Source organism: Cyanistes caeruleus, chromosome 3 (genome assembly GCF_971803275.1).
Source record: "Cyanistes caeruleus chromosome 3, bCyaCae1.hap1.1, whole genome shotgun sequence".
NCBI classification, from domain to species: domain Eukaryota; kingdom Metazoa; phylum Chordata; class Aves; order Passeriformes; family Paridae; genus Cyanistes; species Cyanistes caeruleus.
This window is the reverse complement of record NC_141703.1, coordinates 34964939-34992904: the sequence shown is the minus strand read 5'-3', so window position 1 is coordinate 34992904 and position 27966 is coordinate 34964939. Positions and strand designations below refer to the sequence as shown.

General features: G+C 40.7%; 1 protein-coding gene across 4 annotated transcripts; it reads right to left on the bottom strand.

Moving 5' to 3' along the window:
• Positions 1-218: 218 nt before the first annotated feature.
• GYG2 (glycogenin 2) lies at positions 219-27966 on the bottom strand. Of its 4 annotated transcripts, none has more exons than XM_086880721.1 (10): positions 27662-27815; positions 27059-27194; positions 21297-21438; positions 19150-19324; positions 17769-17931; positions 17121-17247; positions 16013-16238; positions 13727-13867; positions 4292-4402; positions 219-2649 (listed from the first exon to the last, which is right to left on the bottom strand). In XM_086880721.1, the coding sequence occupies exons 2-10, from the start codon at positions 27063-27065 to the stop codon at positions 2488-2490; spliced, it is 1254 nt and encodes a 417-aa protein (XP_086736847.1). In that variant the 5' UTR covers positions 27066-27194; positions 27662-27815; the 3' UTR covers positions 219-2487. The 4 variants fall into 4 exon arrangements, with proteins under 4 accessions (XP_086736847.1, XP_023804032.2, XP_086736849.1 ...); XM_023948264.2 differs by lacking the exon at positions 27662-27815 and adding an exon at positions 27429-27623; XM_086880723.1 differs by lacking the exon at positions 4292-4402 and having other exon boundaries at positions 27662-27966.

Below are 27966 nucleotides of genomic sequence, written 5' to 3'. Positions count from 1 at the left end.
TCCTAAACATCATAATTATGTATATCTGTAGAAATAATTATTACTCTCAACTTTTAATTCTGCTCAGCATGTAATGCTAATGTCTCAAAAGCAATTAAATAAAATTTAAAAAGAAATTAAAATAACTAGTTATTCACAAGTAATATTCCCTGACACAATGTAAACAACCAATTTTTCTTCATCATTTGATAAGCACATGACTTCATATGTCTTTTCCATTTCTTTTATTTCCATTACATTATTGTACTACAATTCTTTGCAAAACATTGTATAAGCCACACAGAGTACCACTGTACATATTAACAGTTTGAAAAGTACTCAATCACATATTTGATTACATTCATATGCATATTTTTAAAAACCTTCAGTTACTGATTTCACATCAGTAATTTTTTTTACATAATCTAATCAATGTACCAAATAAGTAGGTAATGTAAAAAGCACAGCTGCATGAAGCATGAGTTCACATTGCTGACTACAGCTTTATTTAGTCTTCAAAAGCTGTTAGGATTCTATTAGCAGCAATATTTATAAAGCAGAGGACTTTCTCAGCAGTGCACGAGGATCACTAAGAAACAGGGATAATCAGAAGATCAAATGCCAGGTGAGTGAGGGTACACTGCAGCTGCTGTCATCTCCACCTGCTGCACTGGGCCACAGCACCAAGAGGTAGAATACACCCACCTGTGCTCAAGTGTGAAGGTCACCTACCCAGGAACATGGGCTATAGAGGGTGCTAAGGTTAGTCAGAGAGAGAACTGTTCTCAATTTCTCTGCTGCCCTTAAACACCTAACTTGACCTAGAAGATTGTATTCAACAGACACAACAATAGGATTCCCCATTTAAGAGTTTAAGGGTAAATGAGAACTAGATAAAATCAGAAATATTCTACAAAAGTGAAAGCAAATCCATTAATGTGAATATTAGGACGTAATTCAAAGATACGCAAAAGCTTTTTTTTCTTCTTTCAAGGGACCTTTTGATTCTTTCATTCCTTTCTTGATTTATGCACTTATTCCCTGCCCCACGTTCTCATCCTTTTTGATGGAAGGGAAAAGAAATAAAAATTTCTTCTTCCCTCCTATCCTGCCATCCTTTTATCCTGCTAGCATCTGTGCGTAACGGTACATCATTGCTTTTAGACAGAATTCCCCAAATGTTTCTTTAGGCATCTGTCTGCCAAAATTCGTGATGTATTTAGACCAAAATATTTCAAGTCCTGCAACATCACTGCAGAATTCTTATTCCAATATTGAGCTAGGTTACAAATAACTGTAAAATCTATTATTATATTAGCATAACTGTCATGACTCTTTATTTAACAGTTTTTTGCTTTGAAAGAAGTATTTTACTTGTTTGTTAAAACAAAGTCACTGAGATGAGTCAAGTACTCAAATACAAAAAACATTCCCCCATAAGTGTCCTTAATATAATGCAGTCTCATCAGTAGATTTTTTTCTGGAATTATCCTCAGAGATTTATGAGTTCCCACACACAGCTATTGTTTAAGAGATCTTCAAAGGGCCTGTTTACTAAAACAAGTACCAATTTTGTTTTCAGTTGCACTCAAATTGCCTTCAGTATGGGGGCAGTAATGCTAAGCCAAAGAAGGCCTTTTGCAGCTGCAGTTTGAAGTACTGTAAACAAATTTATAAAAAGCACCAGAAGGTTTACACCATGCTGTCAGCATTTCTTCTCCTGACCACACAACTCAGAATATGCAATTAAAGCTTACAATATTTAAAAAAGCATCAGTATCCTATGGCAACAATATAAAAGGTTAACATACATTATCACTCTGCTTTGAAGAGTTTTAAGCCACACTTCCTCACACTTGCTATGGAGCTGAGCAGCTTCCTATAAGTAGGTAGAGCATCCACCAGTGATCTCAGATGAACTCTGAAGTTCCTCTAATTGTGTCTAAAATGTGTTTAAATTGAAAAGTTTTATTGCAGATTCCTATGAAGTCAGCTTTTCATCAATTCTTTCCTGAATTGAAGCCTACATCACAGTTACTCTTGAAATTTGTGTAAATTTGGTTTCAATAATAAGTTCTTTTTATTTAAATACTTTATAGCAACTTCTGGAAGTACTTTGGGAATAATCTCAATTTGGGAAAAGTCCAACTTCCAAAACAATTTAAATTTCCAACATGTTTCCTACACATGACTGTTTCTGCAGAATGCAGATGGTGCATCAGGGAAGTGTGATAAATACATGAGAGTTCATACTCAGAAAGGTACCATTCATTATGCTTTAGAAGGCACTGTGTGAATACAATGAAGATGAGACAATTGTAACAATTAAGTTGAGGCACATTTATCAGTTAAAAACCAAGATTCTGTATATTTTAAGGTCCCCCAATATAAATATAAGGATCCATAAGAACCTCTAACTGGTGTCAGCTAAACTGGTTAAGCCAAGTATTCATTAATTGAATTATAAAAAAAATATCTATCACGATGGGCATAACAGTACACTCTGTCTTAGTGTAAAAATGCATCCAATTTCTTTTTGATGTGTTCAAAAGCATCTTTCCCCATATAGTCCATGCGCCCTTCCTCCCATTTTCTCCGTTCATCCTCTGGAGTTGGTTTTGCTGGTTTGAAGTCAATAGACAGCTCTGAAACAGAATGTGCAACCTCATTCTGTGGGAAGAAAAAGAAGAGTGGGAAAGCAGTCATTTGGCTGTTCTAATTTCAATATTGTGAAGTTAAACCTTAAATGATAAATTTCACTGTACACTCCCAGTTAAAACAATAAAATAATCAATATTCAAACATTCATTCCTGTTTTGATAATGTGACCTTATTTTCCCATGGTTTTAGTACTTTCTAGACATCACTGAATATACCAGATCTTGGCATACTCAGCAACAATACAGTGAAAATATTAAAATACTGACTGGTTAGAGTAGAATATCTGCTACAATAAAGAATTTACAATTTATCTGTTCAAATCTTGTCTCCAACAGGCTTTCATATGAACAGGCATTTCTAGAATTTTTGGTAATTTATTTTATTTGAAAGCCAGTGAGATCAGAATTATTTAGCAGATGTCAGAGACATAGTTCATTAAATTAATTCAAAAGATGGACACTATTCATTATACCAACAGCTGGTTCATTTTGAGTGACACTCCAAAATTGTAAATGCTGGTTCAAAGTCACATCATCATAGGTGCACAAATGCAAGACACATTATTAGTGATAATTTCTACCACATAAAAGGAAAACTGTGTCTGCAATTGACCAATGACAGCAAAAGGGGAACATCCCAACAATTATAATCTGTAATAAAGATGAGCTTCAAGGCAGCCACTGAAAACCTGCTTTCACAGTGGTACTCTAAGATGCTCATAGGAGAACACGTCATGTTATAAACAAAACTGAAATCAACTAGAACGGCTTTCTAGTGAAGCTCTCACAAATTCAAGGTAAAAACATTTCAGAATAGAATTTAATGGGCAGGAATCAATGTCTGAAACTGCCTAAATTCCCTGGAAAATCCATTACTCTGCCATTTTGGGGCAGATAAGGCACAGGATTGTGCAAGACAAGGTAACCTATTTCAAACAGCCAAAATGCAGTAAGGTGTGAAGGTTCCTTTCTTTATCATTGGCAAGTTTTATCAACAGCTACCAAGACTTTATCGAGACTACCAAAATCATCATATTTTTAGAAATTAAGAATTTTAGCTTGGGCCCAAACACCCCTGACTACACAGGAACAACAGGTTTTTTTCTCAGTCTTAAGGTATTTCACCACAGTGTTTCAGAATCATACAAAAGCCCTCATTCGGAAAGTGGCTGTGTTGCATACCTTACAAATCCTAGACGCCAAGTGTGCCCACATGTGCAAGTGCAAATAAATACAGTGCAAGATCACAAAGTAAAGCCTAGTCACTCAGGCTCCTCACATTCCCTTTCCACTTGCTTGGAAACATCACTTCAGCAGGTAAAAAAGCCCACAACAAAACAAAACAGAGCTAACAAACACGAAATACCCAAACAGCTTTGCTTGTGTTAATATTGGAGAACTAAAATTAACAGCATGCACTGACTACTCAGGGGTTAGCACAGGAAAATAGACATTTAAAAACTCAAAGTTTTGAAGAGAAAACTGGAAAGGGATGACAACACAGTATTAAGTTAAGGAATTACACGGCTAAAAGATTAAGGAATTTATTTGCACATTGCATTAAAATTAGTTGAGCTTTCCCAAAGTTATGTTGGCAGCAAAGATGTACATGCAGTTATCAATAGATGTTCAATGCACAAAGCTACATGTACCATTTCTGAGGTTTCCTGATATGCAGGTTGAAATACAGGTTGTTCTGAAGGTCTGTCAGGCTCAGAGAGATGGATGTTAGAATCTCTTGGTTCAACTTCATACACAGGTTGCTAAAAATACAGGCACTGAGGTTTTATTAGGAGAATATTTTATCATAATTTCCTTTTCATGAGAATTTATACATTACAATAAAATCACTTTCAGTCTTGGGGTAGGGTAAAGCAATGGATGAGGGGAAAGCAAGGAAACACATTATCACCAAGGAGACAATTCCTGTCAGCTTTAGCTATCAAAAATGTCACTGAATCAAAGCTCTTACTATAATCAATCTAGGATAAATACCTCCAGAAGGCAGCTCATCTCATCCTAAAACAAGTTCAAAGTACTGTCATTTTTCAGTGACTACACATCCAGCCTGGGATGCAACTTACAGTGGATTCCTACCATTCATGAGGCCAAACTTCAACAAGAAAAATCCCATTTCAGGATATTAGCTTGCTCTCACATAAGCTTTTTATATGCATGAAATAAGAAGTATTCCAAAACAGAGGTAAAATACATTGCCAAAAAAATATTGTCCCAACTATTTGCTTTTGACAGACAACAAAACATAAATTAGTAGAAAGACCTCATTCTAGAGTCTTTCCCCCCTAAACAATCCCACAAGACTATTGACACTGAGCAACAAAAAGTGGAGCAATGGTATTCTTAAGTAAGAAGGGAATCAGGCTATTACTTTCCAATTAATATGGTCTAATAAGCCAATCCTAGTTGACTCGATCTTCTCGAGTGTGACCCGGCTAGCTCAGTGATGAGGTTTCTCTTCACTCGAGTTTAGAGCCAGTATATGTTTGTGAGATTCACTGATTTTCTTCAAGAATTCAAGTCTATAGAGCGAGTAAAGAAATCAGGGGGGGACTCTCTCTCTGGTTTGCATTCCACAGTTTATTTCTGTGAAGGGGAATCCAAGGGACGAGAGACAAAGGATTTGGGGTCTGGGGGGTCTCTTTTAACAGGGTTTCTCGGAGGGAGGGAACATCAGAGAAAGAACCAATTGTTTTTCTCAGTTAGTACATCTTACAAACTTTCTACAAATCAAGGTTACACACACCAAGATAAGAAATAACAGACACCAACTTCTTCAAATGCCCACAAAGGTGTAGGAGTATTCTCCACAGAGGGGCAGAGGAGCAGAGAGGGGGGGCTTGGTTTCCCGGCAACCCAGGGGGGAAAGAAAGGGAAGGCAAGGTAAGCCTGGCCTCTCAGCTTCCATAGCTCAGAGGCATTCTGGGACAGGAAAAACAGAGTTACAAACTTCCGTGTTGGAAAGAAGGGTTCTCTTCTCCCAACCCCGTGCTTTCCTGGGCTAAAGAAACTTCAAGCAGCTGGAAATGCCAGGGGGGTCCTCTCTTTACTCTATCCGGCCTCTCGCCGTGGGGCTGAGGAGAGAAACTTCAGTAACCATGGTAACTTGACGCCAGGTAAACAATTAGGAAAAAGAGAAGCTGGGGGTGGGGGGAGGATCACAAATAAAAGATGGGAAAAGATACATTTCAGGCTATCAACTACAACATCTCCCCCTAATTTTTTCCAAAAGAAGGAAGGGAACTTGGTTTTACTTCTTCAAACCAAGGGGAAGGGGTTTGGGGTATGTTGGGATTTGGGAATTCCACAGCATTTATCTGAGGTGCAGGAGAAATTAACTTGGTGGTAGTGGTAACACACCAACGTTGCAAAACAGAAAACATAATCAAAACAACAACAACAATTGCAAAAAACCCTAAAACAGTCCGGAAAACAGAAGACAGCCATCCCGAAAATCCCCATCCTGAGAAAATGTTCACAAAACTGTCATGCTGGGGATGGTTTCTTCCTAAAATACAGGTTAACAAGGAAAAAACATTAGCTGAATTCATCAATAAACAGATTCAACAATGGAAAGTCAGGGTAGAATGGAGAATCTGGATTTCCTTCTCCACCCAAATACCTGTTTGTTCTTTGAACTTCTGCCACTGAAATATCGGGGGGTCTTGTGGGGTGTTTTTCAATGTACGGTTTTACCCACCTCTGTGGGACCCACCGCAAACCCAGGGGTGTTGATACACAAGCATATCCTCTTCCCCATGTCACTAATTTGTAGGGACCTTCAATTTTTCCACTCTCAGGGTCTCTCATCAGCACTGGTGGGTGTTCCTTGAGCTTGTGTTTGCCATGAGGGGAGAAATGCTTAACCACAGGGGGGTTTTGATCTTCCATAGAACAATTTAAAAAATTGAGAGTGAACAGGGCTTTGCATAATCTTTCCTGTGGTGTTAACTTTACTTTGTCTTTCCATTGATTTTTCAAAACTCTTTTGAGTGACTGGTGTGCTCTCTCTACTATTGCTTGACCTGCTGGAGAGTGTGGGATTCCTGTCTTGTGTCTCACTCCCCATTCCTGCAAAAATTCCTTAAACACTTTTGAAATATATGCTGGTCCATTATCTGTTTTAATTTCTTTAGGGATTCCTAGTACAGAAAAAGCTTGCAATAGGTGCTTTGTGGCATGCACACCTTTTTCTCCTGCATGGGCTGAGGCAAAAATTGCTCCCGAGAAGGTATCAATAGATACATGTACATATTTTACCTATCCAAATTCAGGAATGTGTGTTACATCAGTTTGCCATACTTCACAGCTTTCAAGTCCCCTTGGATTGACTCCAGCACCCAGGGATGGCAGAGCTGAGTGCTGACAGTGGGGACATGTGGCCACAATGGCTTTGGCTTGATCTCGTTTCAGATTAAACTGTTGAATCAGGCCTGGTACATTCTGATGAAACATTTCATGGCTTAATTTTGCCTGTTGAAACAGGTCAGGGAGTCTGGCCAGCCCAACAGGGGCAGCAGCCAGGGAATCAGCTCTGTCATTCCCTTCTGCTATGAAACCAGGTAATTCCATGTGCGACCGGGTATGCATAACAAAGTAAGGATGTTCTCGATGGGACACTGCATAAATCAATTTTGAAAGCAATTCAAACAAAGTTCTGTTTGAGATCTCCTTGAGGACTGCATTTTCTGCTCTGGAAACCACTCCTGCTACATAGGCTGAATCAGTGACCAAATTGAATGGTTCTGAAAATCTCTCAAATGCTCTAACCACTGCTGCTAACTCAGCAATTTGAGGGGATCCTTCCACATAATCAACATCTGATTCCCACTGCTGCGTCTGAGGATCTTTCCAGGTCATTACTGACCTTCGGGATGCTCCAGAAGCATCAGTAAAAACAGTCAAAGCTTCAAGGGGCTTCTGACTCCTCTTATCTTTTGGTACCAAATGAAATTTTGAATTAAACAATTTGTGTGCAGGGGCATGAACTGAAATCTGCCCAGTAAAATTCTCCAGAGCAATTTGCAGGGTCTCTTGATTCCTCAAGAGGTGCTCAAACATTTCCCTGGTCATCTTCACTGAGGAGGTTTCTTCCTCAGAGAGGCTTAGGGGCAAATGTATACATGAAAAATCACAGCCAGCAAGTTCTCTCATTCTCAGCCTGGCCTTTCCAACCAGCTGGGCCATCAATTCCTGTGGCCTTGTAATATTTTTGGACCGATGGTGACTGAGAAAGACCCACTCAATTATTATCAAATGGTCTTTCTGGTCCTTGTCCCACTGAAAAATCAACCCCTGAAGGTGTGGCAATTTCCCCATTACAATAAATTTGAAAAGCAGCTCTGGATGGCATCTATGTGCCTGTCTCTTTTCCATCATACTGCTTACCTTCTCTAAAGCATCCCTGGCTTCTGGAGTCAGTGTCCTTGGAGCACTCAGCTCATCTCCCCCTTTCAATAAATTGAAAAGAGGGGCTAGGTCATCAGTGGCAATGCCTAGCCAAGGCCTAACCCAATTCAGTGTTCCACACAGAGAGTGCAAGTCGGCTAAGGTTTTGGGATTGCTGTTAAAAGCCAATTTTTGAGGAACAATTGTTTTTGCTGTGATTTCCAGACCTAGGTATTTCCAAGGAGGCATCTTTTGTACTTTTTCCTCCTGAAGGGTGAGTCCTGCAGTTGTTAAAACTTCGATCACCCGGTCCAGTGTGGACTGGAGCAATTTTTCCTGGGGGGCACACACTAGCACATCATCCATATAATGCAGGATAATGGCTTCCCCCACCTCAGCTCGCACAGGGGATAACAAGGTGGCAACATACCATTGGCAAATCACAGGTGAATTTTTCATCCCTTGGGGGAGGGATTTCCAATGAAACCTTCTCATTGGGGCTTCTCTGTGGAGGGAAGGCACAGAAAAAGCAAACCTGGGGGCATCTATAGGGTCTAGAGGAATTTTGAAAAAGCAATCTTTGATGTCAATCACAGCCAATTCCCAATCTTGAGGAAGCATGGCGGGAGACGGCATTCCTGGCTGAAGAGGTCCCATGTCTACAATGACTTTGTTAATTTCTCTCAGATCATGAACTAATCTCCACTTGTCTTTCCCTGGCTTTTTAATGACAAACACTGGGGAGTTCCAAGGGCTAAAAGTAGGTTCAATATTGCCTTGGGCCAATTGCTCATCCACTAACTCATTTAGCGCCTTTAATTTCTCTTTACTCAGCGGCCACTGGGGTATCCAAATTGGGGAATCTGTGGTCCATTCTAGTTTTTGGGTCTGGCGCTTCTCAGTGGCCGCAATCAAAAATCCTGAGGTGTTTTTGGAATGTGAATGCGGACTCCCCATTGGGACATGACATCTCTTCCCCACAGGGGAACCTGGAAATCAGTGACAATGGGGCGAATAGATGCTATTTGCCCATCAGGTCCTCTAATCTGAATGGGTTCCTTTGATATCTTGGCCAATTGGGCTCCCCCTATACCTTGGATGTGGCTAACCATCGGTTGCAGTTCCCATTGTGGTGGCCATCTCCTTTCAGGGATGACAGTCACATCTGCTCCTGTGTCTATCATGCCTGTCATTCCCATGCCTTCACTACCTTTCTTCAAATGGCATGAGATGATGGGTTTGTTTTCTCCCACTGCTTGAGCCCAGTAGATCTGAGGTGCTGCATCATCTACTGGGATCCCTGATGGAATGGGAATAGCTTGAGCAATTACCTGCCCTTGTGCCAGGTAGAACGGTGGGTTGATGCACCGTGCTAAAAGGATGAGTGCATCCAAGTCAGCGGAAAGAGTGACAGGAGAAATTTCAATCTCTGGGGGTGTGTTTTTTGTGTCCCCAATAACAAGAAACTTACAATTCAGGTCGGGGGTCAGTTTTTCCCTCAGTGGGTCAACGGAAACAACCGTCCAGTGGCGAGACCTAAAAAAATGATCTTTCACAGTAAACAATTTGAGAGGTAATTTTGGCTTCCAATCTTCATAACCCTTGATGTTATTTCGGTGGCAGAAGTCAGACCTGTGAGAAATGTCACGTTTAAGACTGTTATCACATTCAATTTTCCCTCCCCCTGTGACTTCTATTCCACTTGTGTCTCTGCGCGGAATAGACTCGCGCTGGGTATCTAGTTTTTTTGGTTCTGAGGACCCCCTCCCTTTTCCCGGTTTCCCTGCCCTTGCTTGTTAGGATATGGCACTTGGCAGAACTTTGCAAAATGTCCTGGCTGTCCACACCGATGACAGGTGAACGGTCCCTTCGGCTTGGCTGGTGATGGCAGAGTAGGTACAGTTGTGGCTGCAATCCTTCCTGGGGTTCTCTGGGAATCCTCAGTCCTTGGCATTGAAGTGCTGATTACATCCGTACACATCTCGATTAAAGTTGTCAAGGTCGGTGGTGGATCCTTCGGCAGCACCCGAATCAGTGCTTTGCAGGCTTCGTTCGCATTCACTCGAGCCATTTCCAACAGCAAGTCAGAGTGCAGGGTGGTATTCTGCACTTGTCTTTCAATCTGTACCTTTAATCTATTCACAAAATCTACAAATCTTTCATCAGAACGCTGTTTAACTTGAGCATAGGGAAGAACAGATTCAGAAAGAGGAATACTGAAAAATGCTTTCTCTGCAGCTTTCTTTATTTTCTCTCTAACTCCTTTTGGCAAATTTTGGGCCTGGTCAATAGGTTCACTCCAATCACCTTCGCCACATAAATGATTCATGGTAATTATTTTACCCCTTTCATCTAAAGCCTCAAAATCACTGCTCAGTAATTCTCCCAAAAGGGTTTTCAACAATCTTTTCCAAGCCCCTTCCCAGAGCAAATATTCTCCTGGGGATAGAAGGCAGGAAAACAAATCCTTCAAATCATGGGGGACCAATTGGTTGGAGGAGAGGGTTGCCTTTAAAAGACTTTTAAAAAATTGGCTTTCCTTTCCAAACTCCTTTGCTGCTTTGCATAATTCCATTTTCAATCGAAATGACATTACATTCCATTCTGGTAATGTTCCTCCCCTCCCATAAGTTACAGGTGCTGCAAAGAAGGCAGGCCTCTGTTCCTGGTTTGTCCCTTCACCCCCTCCCTTCCCCACTCTGTGTGAGCTGGAGGGAGTGACCTGGGAGCCAGCAGCAGAGAGAGGGCAGGCGGGGTTGCAGGGGGGGTAGGAGGGGTCAGGGGCGGGGTGCCTTGGGAGGGAGACACCCCTGAGGGGTGGGGCTGAGGCAGAGGAGGGAGGGTCTGGAGGACCAGGAGGGGGGAGGTCTTGGGGGAGGAAAGGGTTGAAGGGGGGAGGGGAAACAAAGGGATTGTGGGAAGAAGAAGCAACTTGGGGGTTGACCATGTGCTCACCACCATTTTGAAGTTCCTGGGCCCTTTGTGTAACACTTGGGGGGAGACTCACCATGTGGTCTCCTCCATTTTGTGTACCCAAAAGACCACCAGGAATAAAAGGAGAGGAATATTGAGGGTAAAGAGGGGTAGGAGAGGGAGCTGGGATGGGTTTTAGGGAAAGGTTTCCAACAGCTTGGCCAGAGCTACTGGAACAGGGGTGCTGAGAGGACTCCCCCAGCTTAGGGTAACAGGGTTGAGGTAAAGAAACAGGGTTATCAGGGTCAGGATTGGATAACCTTTTTTCTTCTTTTTCAATAAGGGTTAGTCTAATCAAAACAAACAAATGGATTACTTTCTCTGCTGAACTATCTCCAGCATTCACAGATTCAGTCAATTTTGTCCCCACTCTGTTCCAAAAGGAAACAGAAGTTATATCTGCAGGAGACACTTGAGGAAAATTTAAAAAAACCCAATTCACTAATTTTTTCACCTTTTTCTTAGAAAACGGTTTCTCTCCAATTTGCAAAATGCCAATCACTTGATTAAAAATCCCCCTTTGTGCTACAGACAGTCTTGCACCCATCTTGTGATCTCACCTGTCTGTTGCAACTATTTCACCAACGGCTCCAAACTGCTCTGCATCCAGAAGTTTCACCTGGGATGGGACTCTTCTCTCACCCACTCCCTCTTCACCACTTCCCCCCTTTGGGGAATTCAGTCTTCTGAATGCTCCTGCCGTTGTCTCGCTCTCAAAAGCAGCCCCTCGGTGCACAGGGGTTCTTGCTTTTCTCCCCAGCACGTCTTCCACTTAGAACAGCGAAGAGACACTTCTGGGGTAGATGTCGTCCCAGCGGTGGTCAGAATCTCACCTTCCGTGGTTCTTCTGTCCCCTTTATTGAGGGACAAGCCAGCCCCACGTTGGGCGCCACCTGACTCGATCTTCTCGAGTGTGACCCGGCTAGCTCAGTGATGAGGTTTCTCTTCACTCGAGTTTAGAGCCAGTATATGTTTGTGAGATTCACTGATTTTCTTCAAGAATTCAAGTCTATAGAGCGAGTAAAGAAATCAGGGGGGGACTCTCTCTCTGGTTTGCATTCCACAGTTTATTTCTGTGAAGGGGAATCCAAGGGACGAGAGACAAAGGATTTGGGGTCTGGGGGGTCTCTTTTAACAGGGTTTCTCGGAGGGAGGGAACATCAGAGAAAGAACCAATTGTTTTTCTCAGTTAGTACATCTTACAAACTTTCTACAAATCAAGGTTACACACACCAAGATAAGAAATAACAGACACCAACTTCTTCAAATGCCCACAAAGGTGTAGGAGTATTCTCCACAGAGGGGCAGAGGAGCAGAGAGGGGGGGCTTGGTTTCCCGGCAACCCAGGGGGGAAAGAAAGGGAAGGCAAGGTAAGCCTGGCCTCTCAGCTTCCATAGCTCAGAGGCATTCTGGGACAGGAAAAACAGAGTTACAAACTTCCGTGTTGGAAAGAAGGGTTCTCTTCTCCCAACCCCGTGCTTTCCTGGGCTAAAGAAACTTCAAGCAGCTGGAAATGCCAGGGGGGTCCTCTCTTTACTCTATCCGGCCTCTCGCCGTGGGGCTGAGGAGAGAAACTTCAGTAACCATGGTAACTTGACGCCAGGTAAACAATTAGGAAAAAGAGAAGCTGGGGGTGGGGGGAGGATCACAAATAAAAGATGGGAAAAGATACATTTCAGGCTATCAACTACAACACTAGTAATCAAAATAGTAATAGAAATTTAAATTTTAATGAGACCGCTGTAGGTGAACGTTATGATTTTTTTACCCCAAACAAACATCTTGATAACATGCCCCTTTGTAGTTTGTGCCTTTCCAGTGAAGTCAGATGCATAAGGCATGCAAGAAAATACACTCTTTGCAAATAAATTATTTTTAAGTTATGGAACTTCAGCCCCTTCACACTCAGAGGGGAAAGGGAAGAAGGGAGAGGAAAGAGGGGAATAGGGGAATACTCTATAGAGTAACTATAGTCTAAAGAAATGAAGGAAAGAACATCTTAAAAGTTGTCATCATCGTTCTAGAGTGTAGTTCACAAATTACTAGGCAGATGACATTAGAACACTATTTTTTTATTTTTTTTTTCCAATTGTACCATGAGGTACTATGGTTTATCACCCAATATGTATTGACTTAGACTTGCAGAGGCATTGTGCTATTCTGTCCAACTTAATTCTAGCATGAAATAAGGAGATTTAGTGCAACAGAAACACAAAAATACAAGAAAAATGACAAAAGAAGCAGAAAGACTGCAATATTCATTAGTGGATTTTTTCAACATTCTCTTTGTTGCTCAAGTCACAGAAATTTGTGGAACAGTTTTCTGGGTCACATTTGTGGAAAAAAACTTTCTACAGCGGAATGATAGAAAGGATCCTAGTTTTAAATATATTAATTCACAAAAGTATTAATATTCAAGGTATTACTTTGGTTGCAGATTTTTTATATTACATTTGATTAAGTACTTAACAGCTTTGAACAAATAACCTCTTCCTAGAATGCAAAGCAAACTCTTTCAACTTCCAGACACATCATACATGCATTACTAGAGATTAAAGAAAATAACTAGGCTTTAGATTATTTTTAATGCCAGTGAGAAAATTCAATAGCTACCGCTAAATTGAAGGTATGATCTTCCAGATCAGAAGTCTAATGAAAGAATCTCCTTTGACTTTGTTACTGCATATAATAATACACAACACACTCACAGCTTTAAAGGCGAGCTCCTCAGCTGAGCATGCCGTGGGATTTAGTTCATTTGTCTGCTCTGGGAGCTCAGGCTTTTGCAGAGAACTGGCCACGTAAGAACTGACCTTCTTCAGGGTAACTTCAACTCCATTGAAAGCATGCTAATGAAAACAAGAACATCTTACCACTGAAATACAATTTTTCAGGACAGTAATAACTCATTTACAATAGTTGCACTTCCTCACAGGGCTTTCATCATTAAAAGAACATTTTAATACATGCAAAAAAAGGTATATAGTCCTAGATTCAGAGAATGCTGCAATTTAGGTTTTTGCTTTTTTGCACTCATGAGTACACCAGCACCATGAAGTAAATCCAACAGATATTTCTACCTTCATTTAGCATAGTTGAAATATTTCCTTAATACTCAATGACTTAAAAATTAAAGCATGTTAAAGTATAAGATCAAAAACCATCCATTCCTTCCTCTGCTTTCCAATTTGTCATGAGGTTAACAAGTCAAATTATTCTCAGAGGCTTTGATGGTAAATATTCAACTGATCTTATGGGACTATGCAATTAGCTAAATTATGCTAATAATTTAATATTACAAAACATTAAGAAAACATTTACATATGCATAAATAGGAACTAATTTGTCATGTCTGGGTACAAAATTTAAAACTGTACTTCTATACATTTCTTCATGCTACTGGTTTCTAAGAAATCATCTATTTACAAACAGATGGTTTTTATTCTGTTCATGAAAAGCACACATTGCTGCATTTCCTTTGAAGAAAAAAAAGCATAGAGTCAGTAAATGTCTGATGACATTATCACTATACATAACATCTTAAATGCAATTAACATTGCTTTTGCAAACCTGATTTATTTGTTATGATGCCATAAAACAGGTTATAATGTAGTTCTGAAAAAGTAAATTTTATTACAGTTCAAGATCTAGTTTGATGGTCTATGTCAATTTAGCTATAAGAAAAACAAAAGTCTTACTTCCTGGACCAGACTGCCCCTTCTCTGGCTAATTTTTATCATACTTTTGTATGCACATACATTACCATAAAAACTTTATCAACAAAGAAGATGGATGCAGGATATCTTTGGACAGCAAATAGTACTAGAAATCCTTCCTAAATGGCTACTTTGGTACTAGCAATCGGTGCTACTACCAACCAAAAGACCCTAAGTTTTCCCACACATATTGGGATTGCATGGCAAGATTTTGGTAGCAGGGTGATTCCAGGAGTAGCTTCTGTGAGAAGCTGCTAGAAGCTTCCCCCAAGCCCAATGGAGCCAATGCCCACTGGCTCCAAAATGGACCTGTCACTGGCTAAGGCCAGCCCCATTGGTGATTTAGGATAAGAGATTTAAGAAGGAGGAGGTGCTACAGGTGCCAGAGCAGAGATACCCCTGCAGCCCATGATGCACCAGGATGTCCTCCTGTAGCCCATGGAGGTCCATGGTGGAGCATAGATCCAGCTGCAGCCCATGCTGGACCCCACACCACAGCAGACTGATGCATGAAGGAGGCTCTGACCGCATGGGAAGCCCGTGATGGAGCAGGCTCCTGGCAGGACCACTGGACCCATGAAGAGAGGAGCCTGCAGTGGAGCAGGTTTGCTGGCAGGACTTGTGACTCATGGGTGACCCACACTGGGACAGGCTGCTCCTAAAGGACTGCATCTCACAGAAGGGAAGTCTGTACTGGAGCAGTTCATGAAGAACTGCAGCTCATGGGAAGGACTCATGTTGGAAAAGTCCATGGAGGACTGCTTCCCATGGGAGGGACTCCACACTTGGAGCAGGGAAAGAGTGTGAGGAACCCAACCCCTGAGGGAGAAGGAGCAGCAGAGACAACATGTAATGAACTGACCATAGTCCTCATTCCCCATCCCCATGTGCCATTTGGTGGAGGAGTCAGAGAAAACAGGGAGTAAATTTGAACCTAGGAAGAAGTGAGGGATGGAGGCAGGTGTTCGAAATTTGTGTTTATTGCTCGTTACTCTATTTTGATCTGATTGGTTATAAATTTGATTAATTTCCTTAAGTTCAGCCTGTTTCACTATTGATGGTACCTGGTGAGAGATCTCTCCCTTATCCAGACCCATGAGCCTTTCCTTACATTTTCTTTCCCCTGTCCAGCTTAGGAGGAGCGCAATAGAGTGTCTGTGGTGGTGCTTGGAGTCCAGCCAGAGTCAGCTCACCACATCATATAATTTCTTTCTCTAGCAATTTTCAGAATGTTTGGTTTTGATTCCAATATATTCCCGCTAACTCCTTATCAGTTACCTTGCATTCCTCAGATTCTGATTCTTCCACCTTTTGAACACCTTTTTCCAACAAAGGCAATATACTGGCACTGTAGATATTCCACCAGAGGGCAAGAAACGACAGTTGGTGAAAAGATCCAGAGGTGGTGCCATCCTGCATAACTCTCTTTGTTTGAAGGTTGTATTTGTAGTTCCAGGGCTTTGTTGCTCCCATGAAGTGAACAACTTTGGCATCTCTACCAAAACTGTAGAGATCAAACATACAGGTCTTTTTTATTTTTTTAGCTTACATAAACTTCTAGAAGGAACATGATTACTCACAGGTGAGGCAATTTAATATTTTGCAACAGCTACGCATTTGAGATGATATATATTTATTTTCTTTTTTTCTATCTTCCTGGTTTAATTAATTTTGTTTAACATACAGAAAACAAAAAGCTGCATTGCCATTTACTTCCAGCTGCTGATTCTAGTAGAAAAGTTCATGAAGGCTTATGCAGCACTATTTCCAGTCCTCCTTCATTCTCTATTCACTAACAAACACATATCACTTCAAATACTTAATCACCAAAATTGGGTATATGTACTGATTACATATTAAAAATTATTAACAAATACATTGGCCTAAGTTCATCTTCCAATGAGAGTGTATTGTGCAACTGGAACAGAAATTCATGACACCCTAAATCCTACTTGCCTTTTGCCTGAAAAGTTTCTCAACTGCATTGTCTGGAATCATATAATTAGTAGGACAAATTTCATGTCATAGAAGAACCTAGGGAATGGATCAAAAAAATTTAAGCAACACCAACTGCTTCTCTAAGAAATTACTTGAGAACAAAGGAACGAGTTTAAAGGTAAACCTGTCAGAACCTAATGCCAAAGTAATTACATTTTGTCAAAAATGAAAGAAGCTTCTTGGAAAGAACATAAAGGCAGTGTAGCCAGCTCTGAGACTCTCCCTGTGTCCAGACATTCACATTAAATTTAAGCTTTTATTGCATGGTTTCTACATAAGATCATTTGTGATACTGTAATTTATAGTCAACAAAATATGTCATTATTATTCTCTTAGAAAAAGGATGTTTGTTAACAAATTAGAGGTTTACAGAAGTGTGGTTACTTACTGAGTGAAAGCAGGAACATAGGTGTATACAGAGCTGCTGCTTAAGTTATAGAGGAAAGGCAAGTGTTTGCCAATATCTGCTGTTGCCCAGTTGCTGAAGAAGCTGTTCAACAAGCCTTGATCACCTCCTAAAGAATACATAAGAGAGGATTACCAAAACGTGTACACCCAAATTTGTATAAAAATTTCACATCCAAGGATGGGAGTGAGACTGGGGACTGAGATTGGTGTGTTCACGGGACTCCAAATTGGACTTGAAAATATGTCCATATGAGCATGTACAAGTGAATAATACCTGATTCACTCTGGTGCAAGTTCAGTGCAAATGAAGTCCTACTGTAATATAAAGAGAAATGAATAGTGTTTGGTCTCCCTCAGAGCAGAAGACTGAAGATCAGCTGTATTCTCTCTCCTAAGCCAGACAGCAAAATTAAAACTTATGGAGCAAGACTCAGACACAATGTCCCTTCACTGCCCTTTTCTGAGAAGCACAGTCCAGAGTAAGTCAACAGGTCTTAAATACAGTCTAAGAGACAAAGTTCTGTACCTTGAATTCTTACATAAAGCCCAGAGAACTCCTGCCTTCCTCTATTCTGCCTGATAGCATGGAAACTGTCTTGCACTTCATCCCTTTCACCCTTCTCCTTACCATCAAAGCTGCCATGTTCAGCAGCAAACTGGAGCAGCAGGTTGTAAGTCTTCAAGGAGGGCCGGAACACAAATACACCGCTATTGAAACAGTCAGGCCAGCCAGAATCAGGAGCTGCAGAAAACTCTTCCCGATCAAACAACTCATCAACATTGCAAAGTACCTTAGGGAGAGTAGGAAAAGATAAAAAAACTCTTAAATGTTTGTCTAGAACAAGCATTGTCAAATTACCAATGAAACAAATTGATAGTTTGGCCGAGTGTATGACTTTCAGAGCATAAAAGCAGTGCCACTGTAAAATATGTTAGGGGTCAGAACCTCTATTTTTAATATAATAAGGCAACATTAATTGTGATTCTCCATGATTTTTTTGATAAAATGCAGAGCCTGTGAAATTATTTAATGAACCCTGGAGACCACCCAAGGTCCCTTTAAATATTATACCATGAAAACACACTATTTCCTTCTTTCTTAACTCACCTGTCCATAGTCCATTATTTTTGATAACTATAAGAGAACTGAATGAAAATTTGGAATCTAAATCATTTTAGTAAGTAACAGACTGATTAAAGGGTAGTAGAAAAACTGTCTCTTGCTGTCAATTTTCTAACTAACTTTTCTTTTTTTCTTTCAAGCTTCACAAGGAAGTGGGGAAATCAATCAGGTTAAGGTACAGAGAAAGTTTGTGGAAAGACAGCTGTGCAGTCACTACAAGTCAGGACCCCAACTACAACTGAGCCACTATGAAAACCAGAAGAAAATTTTTTTAGACATAAAATTATTTAATTGAATTTTTAAAAAGACAAAAATTTGCCTTCCTCCTTTAGCATTAATGTAAAGGAAGAAATAAAACTTCCTCCTTAAGAAGAATAACTTAATTTGGTTTCTAATTCAAATACAGTCTTATTAAATTACGATGCACCCCAGTCTTTCAAGGTGAGTCATGGAAGTTCAAGAGAAGGTTCACATGATTGTCCTAGCCAAAATTATGAGCATTTTTATCTCTCTACATCTAAAAACTTTAAAAAAAAGTATTGTCTGGGATTTTTTTTTCTCTTTTAAAACCATCCTGCCTTCCTGACCAGAATAATTCCATATAAAAGCATGTGAGAGAGATTTATTTTAAACTTCTGTCAGAAGACCCAGTGCATAGACTGAGTCTGTGATCTCTTTTGGGGGCAGTCCTGAGGCTACTTTCCAAACTGAATTTATTTTTATGCAGCCAGCACAACTGTTAGAATTGCTGAAATGTGCCAGGATGGAGGTCCTGTGACCTTGTGACCACTAGTAAATCGGGTGACTTCACAGGCCAGTAGGCTGCCTGACAAGGAAGCATCCCACAATCCGACACAAATGTTTCCATGGCTCCCACTCCACTCACCAAAGTGTCTGCATCCATGAAGACACATTTGCTGTAATGAGTAAGAGTCCAACAACGAAGCTTAGTGAAGGTTACACCCAGTTCTGGCCTCTGCATCAGAGCCAGATGGACTGAGTCAGCGCTGTCAAGCACATCCACCTCAATCACTTCATCAAATACACTGCTGAGGACTGACCTACCAGAGCAAGCAGTGGAGAGAAAGAGGGGAATTTAGACAAGTTCATCAGAGTTTGCTTCAGGCCTGAAAACAGTGATACACATCATGACATTAATTATGACAATAGCCAAAAACTAGATTGATTGTTTAGAGTAAGAAGTCAGAAGCAAAAAGTCTTTGCAAACAGCCTACTGAAGAGGCAGCTATCACTTAGGCCATAAAACATTGTCTCTTCTGCTATGGGGGCCAGCACATCTCAAAAGTGACAGCCGCTGTTTGAAGGAAAAAACAATCCTTATTTTAGTCACTTCTCTCCTATAGAAACACCTACAGAAATTAAAGCAGCTTTCATCCTGCACAACTGATTCCAAAGAACAGCACCATACTGTGTTCCCTCTGCATTTTACAGGATGAGTGTAGTGGTTTAGATTCACTAATTTGAGTTTCTTGGCTAATGCACTAAATAATGTGGTGGATTTTAGCACTGGTTGAAATCACCAGGGCACTTACTTATTTTTTGCTATGAGATATGGATTAAGGGAAGGGCAAACACACTTAAAATTTAAAAGGTATAAATAAACTATATTAAAAGGATTACAAGAATAAGAAACATCAGAATAAAACTTTTAGAATACTTTTCCTCCCCCTGCTTAGACATGCACTGCCAGCACACTCATTTGTATTTATTGTGGCCAAGTAAACACTGCTTCAAAACTGCACCTTTTATAAGGTACACATATACTTTCTCACCATATATAGTTCCTCACTACTATGTAGCATCTCAAATGAGACTTTAAGCTAAACGTTTTTTTTCCTATGCATGTATTTTATGGGAAATCCATAGGTAATACCAAAGTAGGAAATTTTCCTTCAAGAAGCAAGAAAAAAAAAAAAACTTTAAAACACAGCTTATTTACTTACACTACATATTATAATCAAAGTCCTCAATGTCTCACAAACACAGACAAAGAAAACCTGTGCTGTTTGAAATCTGGATTTCAGGATCATTAGCTTTTGCCCGATTGATCTTCAAGGAACAGGAATTAACTGGCAAAGAACAAAGTGAAGTACAGACTACTAGAAGTTTATTTCAGTGATCTACTTTTTTTTTTTTTAAATGTTATCCTTGATTTAAAATACATAATTTAAATCCTTTTCTTCCCACTGAATGGACATGAAAAGAATTACAGACTTATTATCAACCCATGCATCAGATGGATACAGTATTCCCTTCAGGAAGGTTACAGTGTTCTGACAATGCCCATATTTCAAAATTCTTTAAAAACAGATTGTTGTGCATTCAGTCATAGGAAAAATGTGAAAATATATTTATTGAGCCAGATGCATTGCAAATAAATTCACATAGCATGCAGAAAACAGGAGCTTGCACACTTCCTAAGACACAGCAGAAGAGTTTAAGTTGCTATGGCATGGCATGTGCCTTTTAACAAGTGTCACAGTCCTCCAGATAACAGGGCTTGAGTTCAGACTTAATAACATTTCTGTAAAAGCTATTCTGCAGTGCTTGTAAAATCACAGCACAAACTTCAAAGTGATTTATACAAAAAAGCAAAAAGAAACCAATTTCTTATCATGATAGCTGCGCACCAATATTTTAAGAATGTGAGTCACATGAAACAGAAGTTTATGGAGAGTTCTGACATCACAGGTGGTTATGTATTTTGCTCTAAGAGAGAAAAAGGTGGGGAAAAAACAACAGTAGTGCAAGGCACTAAAACCTTAGTTCCAAATTTTCAGGTTGAGTTCTCTATTATAAGAAAAATTCCAGCCACAAGCTCTACTTCTGCAAGCTAATTCTTAGTAGGCTAAGGAGCTTATAACAGATGTTATTTGAAATCACTAGCGAAGAGAGATGTTCTAGGCATCATGCTGTGAAATTCACAGAAACCTATTAAAATCTTTCATGCTGTTGTTTATTTTTACACTAAAGAATTTCCATTTAAACCTCCAGATACACATTAATACTTACCTCATCCCAATGGAAACCTCTGGAGTAATTAGAACTGCCAATTTTCTGGATGTCTTATGGTTCCTCAATGACTGTCCGAGAACGAGAGCACCTTGACAGTACACATCATCAGTTGCAAGGGTCACAAAGGCTTGATCTGTTACTGCAAAAAAATATTCAGAAGAGTCACTTCACAGCTTTAACATAACTCTTTTAGCAGACTCCCTCCTCTTCCAGATAAACAACAATCTGTGGCTTATAACAACCTGCAGTTCCTGTGATGAGTTCTTTTCTCTCACAGACTCCCCCCAGAAGCCACAATTGAATAGAAAATCCAGTGAATGTGAGCACAGAATGTGTGTTTCTGATTTTTATTATTTTTATTTGCCTGATTTACACAATGGCAGGTATAAAGTTTTTGCACTAGCCTTAAACAGATATTTGCTTTTTCAGGTCTTATTGCCTAAACACGATGTCAATCAAAAAAGCTGATCTGTACATATTTAAATTTTAAATTTAATGAACATAGTATAATACAGCCAATAAGGAAAATGTTCTTGTTTATACAGTGCAGAAAGCTAAGGAACAAGATGTTGAGTATTAGTCAGAAATATTCTTTCCATAACACCACTGAATCAACCCAACGTTATTTTTGCTCTGCCTTCTTTGTACTGGGGTACCTGGTGCTGGCTGAACAAGTGCAGAGAAATCCCTATCAAGATCAGTACATCTCCCAGAAGCTGAGAATTCCTACCTCAAATAATTCCAGGGAATTTAGGAGCGTTCCTTATTGTCAGGAAACACATGAGAAAACAAGTTACAATAGAAAACAAAGAAACCTACATTCCTGCCCAGCAGGAGAAAATGTATTTTGTAGAGACTCCAGGGCATGGTCACAAGGGGCTGCTTCTTCAGCTCTGCCCTGTGACAGGACCACCACTATCAGAGCTCCCCTGGGGAGGACCTGTAACTCAGCAAGGTGAACAGCCCCCTCAGAGCAGAAGGGTGATACACTCTAGTCTGCAAAATTAATCCAAGCAAGACGAGCAGGTCGCACAGATGAAGGGAATTCCACTGACCTCTACAGAGCTTCAATAAACACTTGTGTTGAAATACTTCTTCAGAGCAACCATCATCTTAATGGACAGGCAATTGCATTAAATAAATTAAAACAACCAAACAATACCAACATAAACAACCTGTCATACAGTTTCCAGGGTCTGTGAGAAACACTAGGAAAGAATCTCACAGAACTAGTTGCAGAGAACTCAACAAAGACTTCATGGCCGCCTCAGCCAGAGGCTGCCAAGATGAATGAGTTCTAACCCTCAGCCGTACCGTAAAGTATGGCTGATGCCCATGATAAGCTAACAAATATTAAGTATTTTTATCTTTCACATCCTCCAAATCCAGACCAAAACACAGACCCACCGGTGTGCTGCCTTTTCCCCCCTACTTTTTGCCCTCTTTCACTCATGTTCAGCCAGCCAGCTTCATCTCAAGAACATATACCTTACATTTGCTGACACTGCCACACATCCCTGCACCTCAGGAGAATCCCAGTAAGTGTCAAACTTGGCCAAAAAAACACCCCAAATCATCCACCCAAACTTAAAATAGTTTGCATTGCCCACAGCTGAGCAAACTCCAGTAACATTTCCAGACAAAGCAAATGAAGAATTGAACTTTCAAATCTCCCATTATAATAACAGCTCAAGCAAGTTTCAGGTATTCCAAAAATCAGTGAATAAGGAGTTGCATTGAAACAACAGATGTGAAGTAAACTGCTGCTACTGCAGTTTTCCAGAAGGTTAAAGGAATAAATATAAGCATCCCTAAAAATCAATGTAAACCAGAAAACCACTGAAGGCTACTTCAGCAATAAAATTACTCTGAAAAGACACAAAAAGTCAGGAAAGCAAAGCAGTTTTATGTTAGGCAACAAACATCTTCAGCCAAAGAAAGTTAATAAAAGAACTACTGAAAGGAATATCAGAGTTTGGTTAATATAAAAAACAAATTGTGAAAAGAGTGGGAGTTCCTATCTTAAAATACTGAACACAATATTCACATGACTTTTGCAAATTCTTTTGGCTACAGAAGCTGAATCTTTACTTAAGTAATACATAGAAAAGTACACAAACTACTCATTAAATGCTTCAGCAAGCTGGTATGGAAAATTACCACATCCTCCAAATGCTTTCGTGCCCTGCACCCCTGTGGTCATAACCACAAGGAAGCAAACTGGTAAAAAGCTGCTGCTTCTAAGAAACTCTTGCTGATACCTCACAAAGAACAGAAACTAAGTGTCAGTTTTGAGAATCAGATGTGGGATACGTGTTATGGCTTTCTTAATACAGTGAATCATCAGAGATAATTAAATAGATAATCAAACTATTGACTAAAAATATTTAATGTTAAAATATTTCTGGCACAAAGAGAGAAGCAAATCCTTGTGATTTTAAAATCAAACAAGGGCATCACTAATTTATTAAGGATCCATAGAGAATTTAAAATAAAAATATTTTATCATCACTTTTTTTTGCATCGAATCCTTCCTTTCAAGAAAGGAGTGTTATTTGACTTGTTTATAAATTTTTTTTTTAAATATAGCCTATAAGTAAAAATTTTATTTTTATAACTGAAAGTAAGGATCAAGTTTTTATATACATTTTTGGAAGTAAATGGTTTACCTGAAAGTTTCCATTTAGCCAAAATCAAGGACAGCACATTAAATCTACTCTACACAGAATTTCACTTATTGACTTTAAAAGAGCAAATCATCTTTAAGTTTGAAAGCCAGAGGTGTAGATATTTAAATTCATTGCAACTGGGGTTTTTTGGTTTTTGTTTTTTTTGGGGTTTTTTATGTGTCAAGGAGACAATTAAGCATAACTTTAATTCTTTGCACTGAATGACAATATATATATATTTTATGGACAACACCTATCGTTAAGGGAATTAAATTTTCAAGCAAATTGTTTTCAAGCTGTGGACACTTATGGCTAATAGAATACCACTGGCTATCAGTGAACTATGAGAAAAGAAAGTGTATGATTAGAATCCCATTAAAACCCTGTCATATGAATTTACAAATCTGCTCATTTCTCTTGTCTGGATTACCACAAAACACATGATGAAGCAAGTAAAGAAACCATTAACACCAGTAGTGGCTCCTCAGTTTTATTACCTAACAATATTTTCTTAGAACAAAACAAGGATCTTCAAGGAATTAACTTGTTGATTTATTCTAGAACCTGCTCTGCAGCTACACAGAAAAGGCAGCAAAAGTAATGTGAACCACCACAGTCAGGGTGATCTTATGTGGAACTTGTTACAGCTTTTTTAGCCAAGATCATCAACTTTTTATGCTACTTACTCATAGAAGTAGTACTTCTGACACTGCCAGAAGCAAAATTCTTTGACAGGCGTGAAAACTAATTCTAGGGCACCTAAAAGCTTTATTTAGAATATGAACAGAGCAAACAGACAGGGTGGTGCTCACTTTCATGTTCAAAGAAAAAGAGAGAATTAAAAAACACCAGGTACCCATTTTTAGAATCAGGAGTGACTGACAATAACAAGCTCTGAGTGACCCAAGTGCACCTTCCAACTTCAAGACAAGTTTAAGTAGGTTAGGGAGGGCTTTTTTCATAATCCATTAGATATAGCTTTTAAATCATATTTTTATATTTCTTCTGATAGACAGAGGAAGGATAAATGTAATGCAGCTGTAGCTCCTAATGTAACAATTCAAATTTGCCAGGCTGCCCACTGCTAAATGGCAACATATCAGACAGTCCTGTTACGATTTTTCTGTAAGAACATTCTAAGCAGCACATTGTGTCATCTTATGCATAAAAATAAGAACAGATAAATCAATAGCTAAAAGCCTCCTACAGTCTGGTTAAATCACCAGTGCCTTCTGCCATTCATACTAATCAACATTATACAACTGCTTTCTTAAATTCCTCCCTGATACTATCTGTTACTCTTTTGTCACCTCCCTGCTTCTACTCCAGAGACAATCTGCAGGACGAGCAGACTGCAGCCTGGACAGCACTGAGCCAAAGCACCTCTCTGAAATCCCAAGTGACAGTGACACAGCTCCAAATCACAGCAGGTTTCCTGACAGCAATTCTATTACCCTGTCTCCCACACGAAGGGCTCTATGGATCTTCCCCCAGCAGCACCCCATGAAGGTGTGTTAGACTCCCAAAAAGAGAACACAACCTGCAGGCTTCTCACTTCTCTGGTCTAGCACAGCCATATCCTGGAACACTAAGCTCTGCTCCTCCTGACACACACAACTTCATAAGCACTCAAGAAGTATTTTGTTATAAGTATATAAAATTAACAATAATGTCAGACAATAACCTGAGTCAGATTCCTATCAAAAATTATTATGCAAGTTTCCAGGTAAGAGGGCAGTTCTTGCCTAAGTAAACAAATGACAGCCGGCAGTTTTAATTCCTATGCTTTCTTAGGTCCAATAGTAGAAACACTGATGTTACTAATGAAGTTAAATAACACTTTACACAAACCTTTTTATAACAGAATTTAAATTGACAATGAATGGCATACAGTATTTCTCTTGGCCTAATGAAGTTCTGCCTCATCCAAAACCAGATTCTTTCTCATCTTTCATTAAAATGATACTCAATTTTAGTAGGCAAGATTACTGCTGTTGTGTTGGATGAGTACTTGACTCTAGCTCTTTGTAGCTTTTATTATGTGCCTTTCACACATAAAAAACTGTTACATTCTGCTTCAAGACTCTACAATGTTGTTATTCAACAGTTGGAAAATGATCCTCATGAAAACTTAAATGCAACAATATCTTAAGATGCAAATAAGCATAGCACCCAAAACTAGTCCCAAAACAGTAATATACTGGTTTGAAAATTAGTAATAATTGGTAATAATTATTAGAAATAATTGCTTAGGCAATCCAGAGGCAGCACAGGGTATGATATGTATCAAGTCAGATGTTTTTATTCTTTCCACACCTCCCTTTCAACCAAAAGAAAAAAATACAACAAAAATCAAACAAAAGACCCAAACTTAAAAACCCCATTCAACCAAACAAAACCACAGTGCTCTAATGCTTTTTTTTTTTAGATTCATTTTCTGCATCTTCCCAGTGCTGAAGTGCCACGTATATGAATTCAAACTTGGCAATCACCAGTCCAGATGACTGACACCCTTCAAATGGTTCAATAAACCAAGACTTGTGGGAGGAGGTCCTCTCAAAACCGAGAAGAAAGAAAGTTGAGTATGTTCAAGAACCAGAACAGCACCTGCACCTACCCCGTGTGATTACCCCAAAACCAAGTAACTCATGGCTTTAAGGATAAGTGATTAAGACCAATACCAGTGCTGTGTAAGGAGGGGCACGAGAAAAGTTTCTCTGAATCTGCCTTAGACTGAGGTAGCCATCCCCAGCCCGTCACCCTGGGGAGCCACCAGGAAACCATGCAGAGACCTGAGCAGGCCAAGCTGGACATACAAGCAGAGTACGTCAATGAGTTCACCTATTTCACCCCACCACCCAGACAGTTAAAATCCTCCTCTGGAGCTGCTCGTGACAGCACAGCTCTCTGCTGATCAGAAAACAGCAGAGACCCTCCGGCATGTAAGAAGGGCATGTAAGAAGGGCACCGGCATGTCAGAAGGACAAGAGCCCTGTGGGGGCTGCAGGCCGCGCTGCCCATGGCCCCGGTCAGCCCCGAGAGGCTGCTGCAGGCCGGCCGGGCGCGGTGCTGGCTGCTGGGGGTACTCACCGGACATGCTGTGCCGCCGGGGCCCGGCCGGGCAGGGCTCGCCGCCTCACCTGCGGGCGGGGAGGGCCGCTGACCGAGCGATGGGATTAGCCTCCTTCCTGCTGGAGCGGCAGGTGAGCTACATCCGCAGGGACTCCTGCGCAGCAGCAGCAGAGAAAAGGCACTAGCGGCTGAGACCATGGCGGGGGGGCGGCACAACCCACCCCGCCCCCGCTGAGGGCTTTACTGCCAGGGGGCACGCTCCTGCCGCCCGCTCCCGGGCCTGCACGGCCCTGAGCTCGGCCCGGCCCCGCTCCCGGGGCTGCACGGCCTGGAGCTCGGCCCGACCCCGAGCTCGGCCCGGCTCCGCAGCCCGACCCGGACCGCGCACCTGCCCAGCGCCGGGCGCGGCTCCTCCAGCGCTCCCGCTCCATTGGCCCAGCCCGGGATGGGAGAAACCCTCGCTCCCCTTCCTCCTGTTCCCTCCCGTCCCGTTCCGCCCCCTGCGCGATGCTCTGGGCGCCCGCCGAGTCTCAGCCGCTGCGACAAGGGCTCCCCTTCCCGCAGTCCCGAGAGGAAGAGACACGGGCTGGGGCTCCGCAGCGCCCAGAGGAAAACACCGACCTCTGAGATGGTGAAGGAGGCAGAGCGTGGAAAAAGGAGCCTGAATAGGGTGATTCCAGCGTGGTATGTGGTCACCCAGGTACACGGGGGGCACCGTGAATGGAGGGAGTCTACCCCAAACTCCCTGGGGCCTTCGTAACCCCTACGGATACACACGGTCTGATAACTTGTCACCCAGATAAGCAAGTAGATGTTTTCAGTGTCAGGAAACCTGTGCTATTCAGAAGGCTCTAAATATTTCCACAAGTGCATAAATAAATACACACTTGCTTGCACAGCATGTTTTTGCCTCTAGCTTAGAAGTC

Bases quoted from the DNA above. Each gene is read 5' to 3' on its own strand.
- GYG2 (XM_086880721.1), bottom strand. The intron at 19,325-21,296 runs GTAAGTATTAAT...TTGCTCTGGTAG, and splicing joins GAGGTTTCCATTGGGATGAG to GTCAGTCCTCAGCAGTGTAT. The intron at 16,239-17,120 runs GTAAGTAACCAC...TGATCTCTACAG, and splicing joins TATGTTCCTGCTTTCACTCA to TTTTGGTAGAGATGCCAAAG.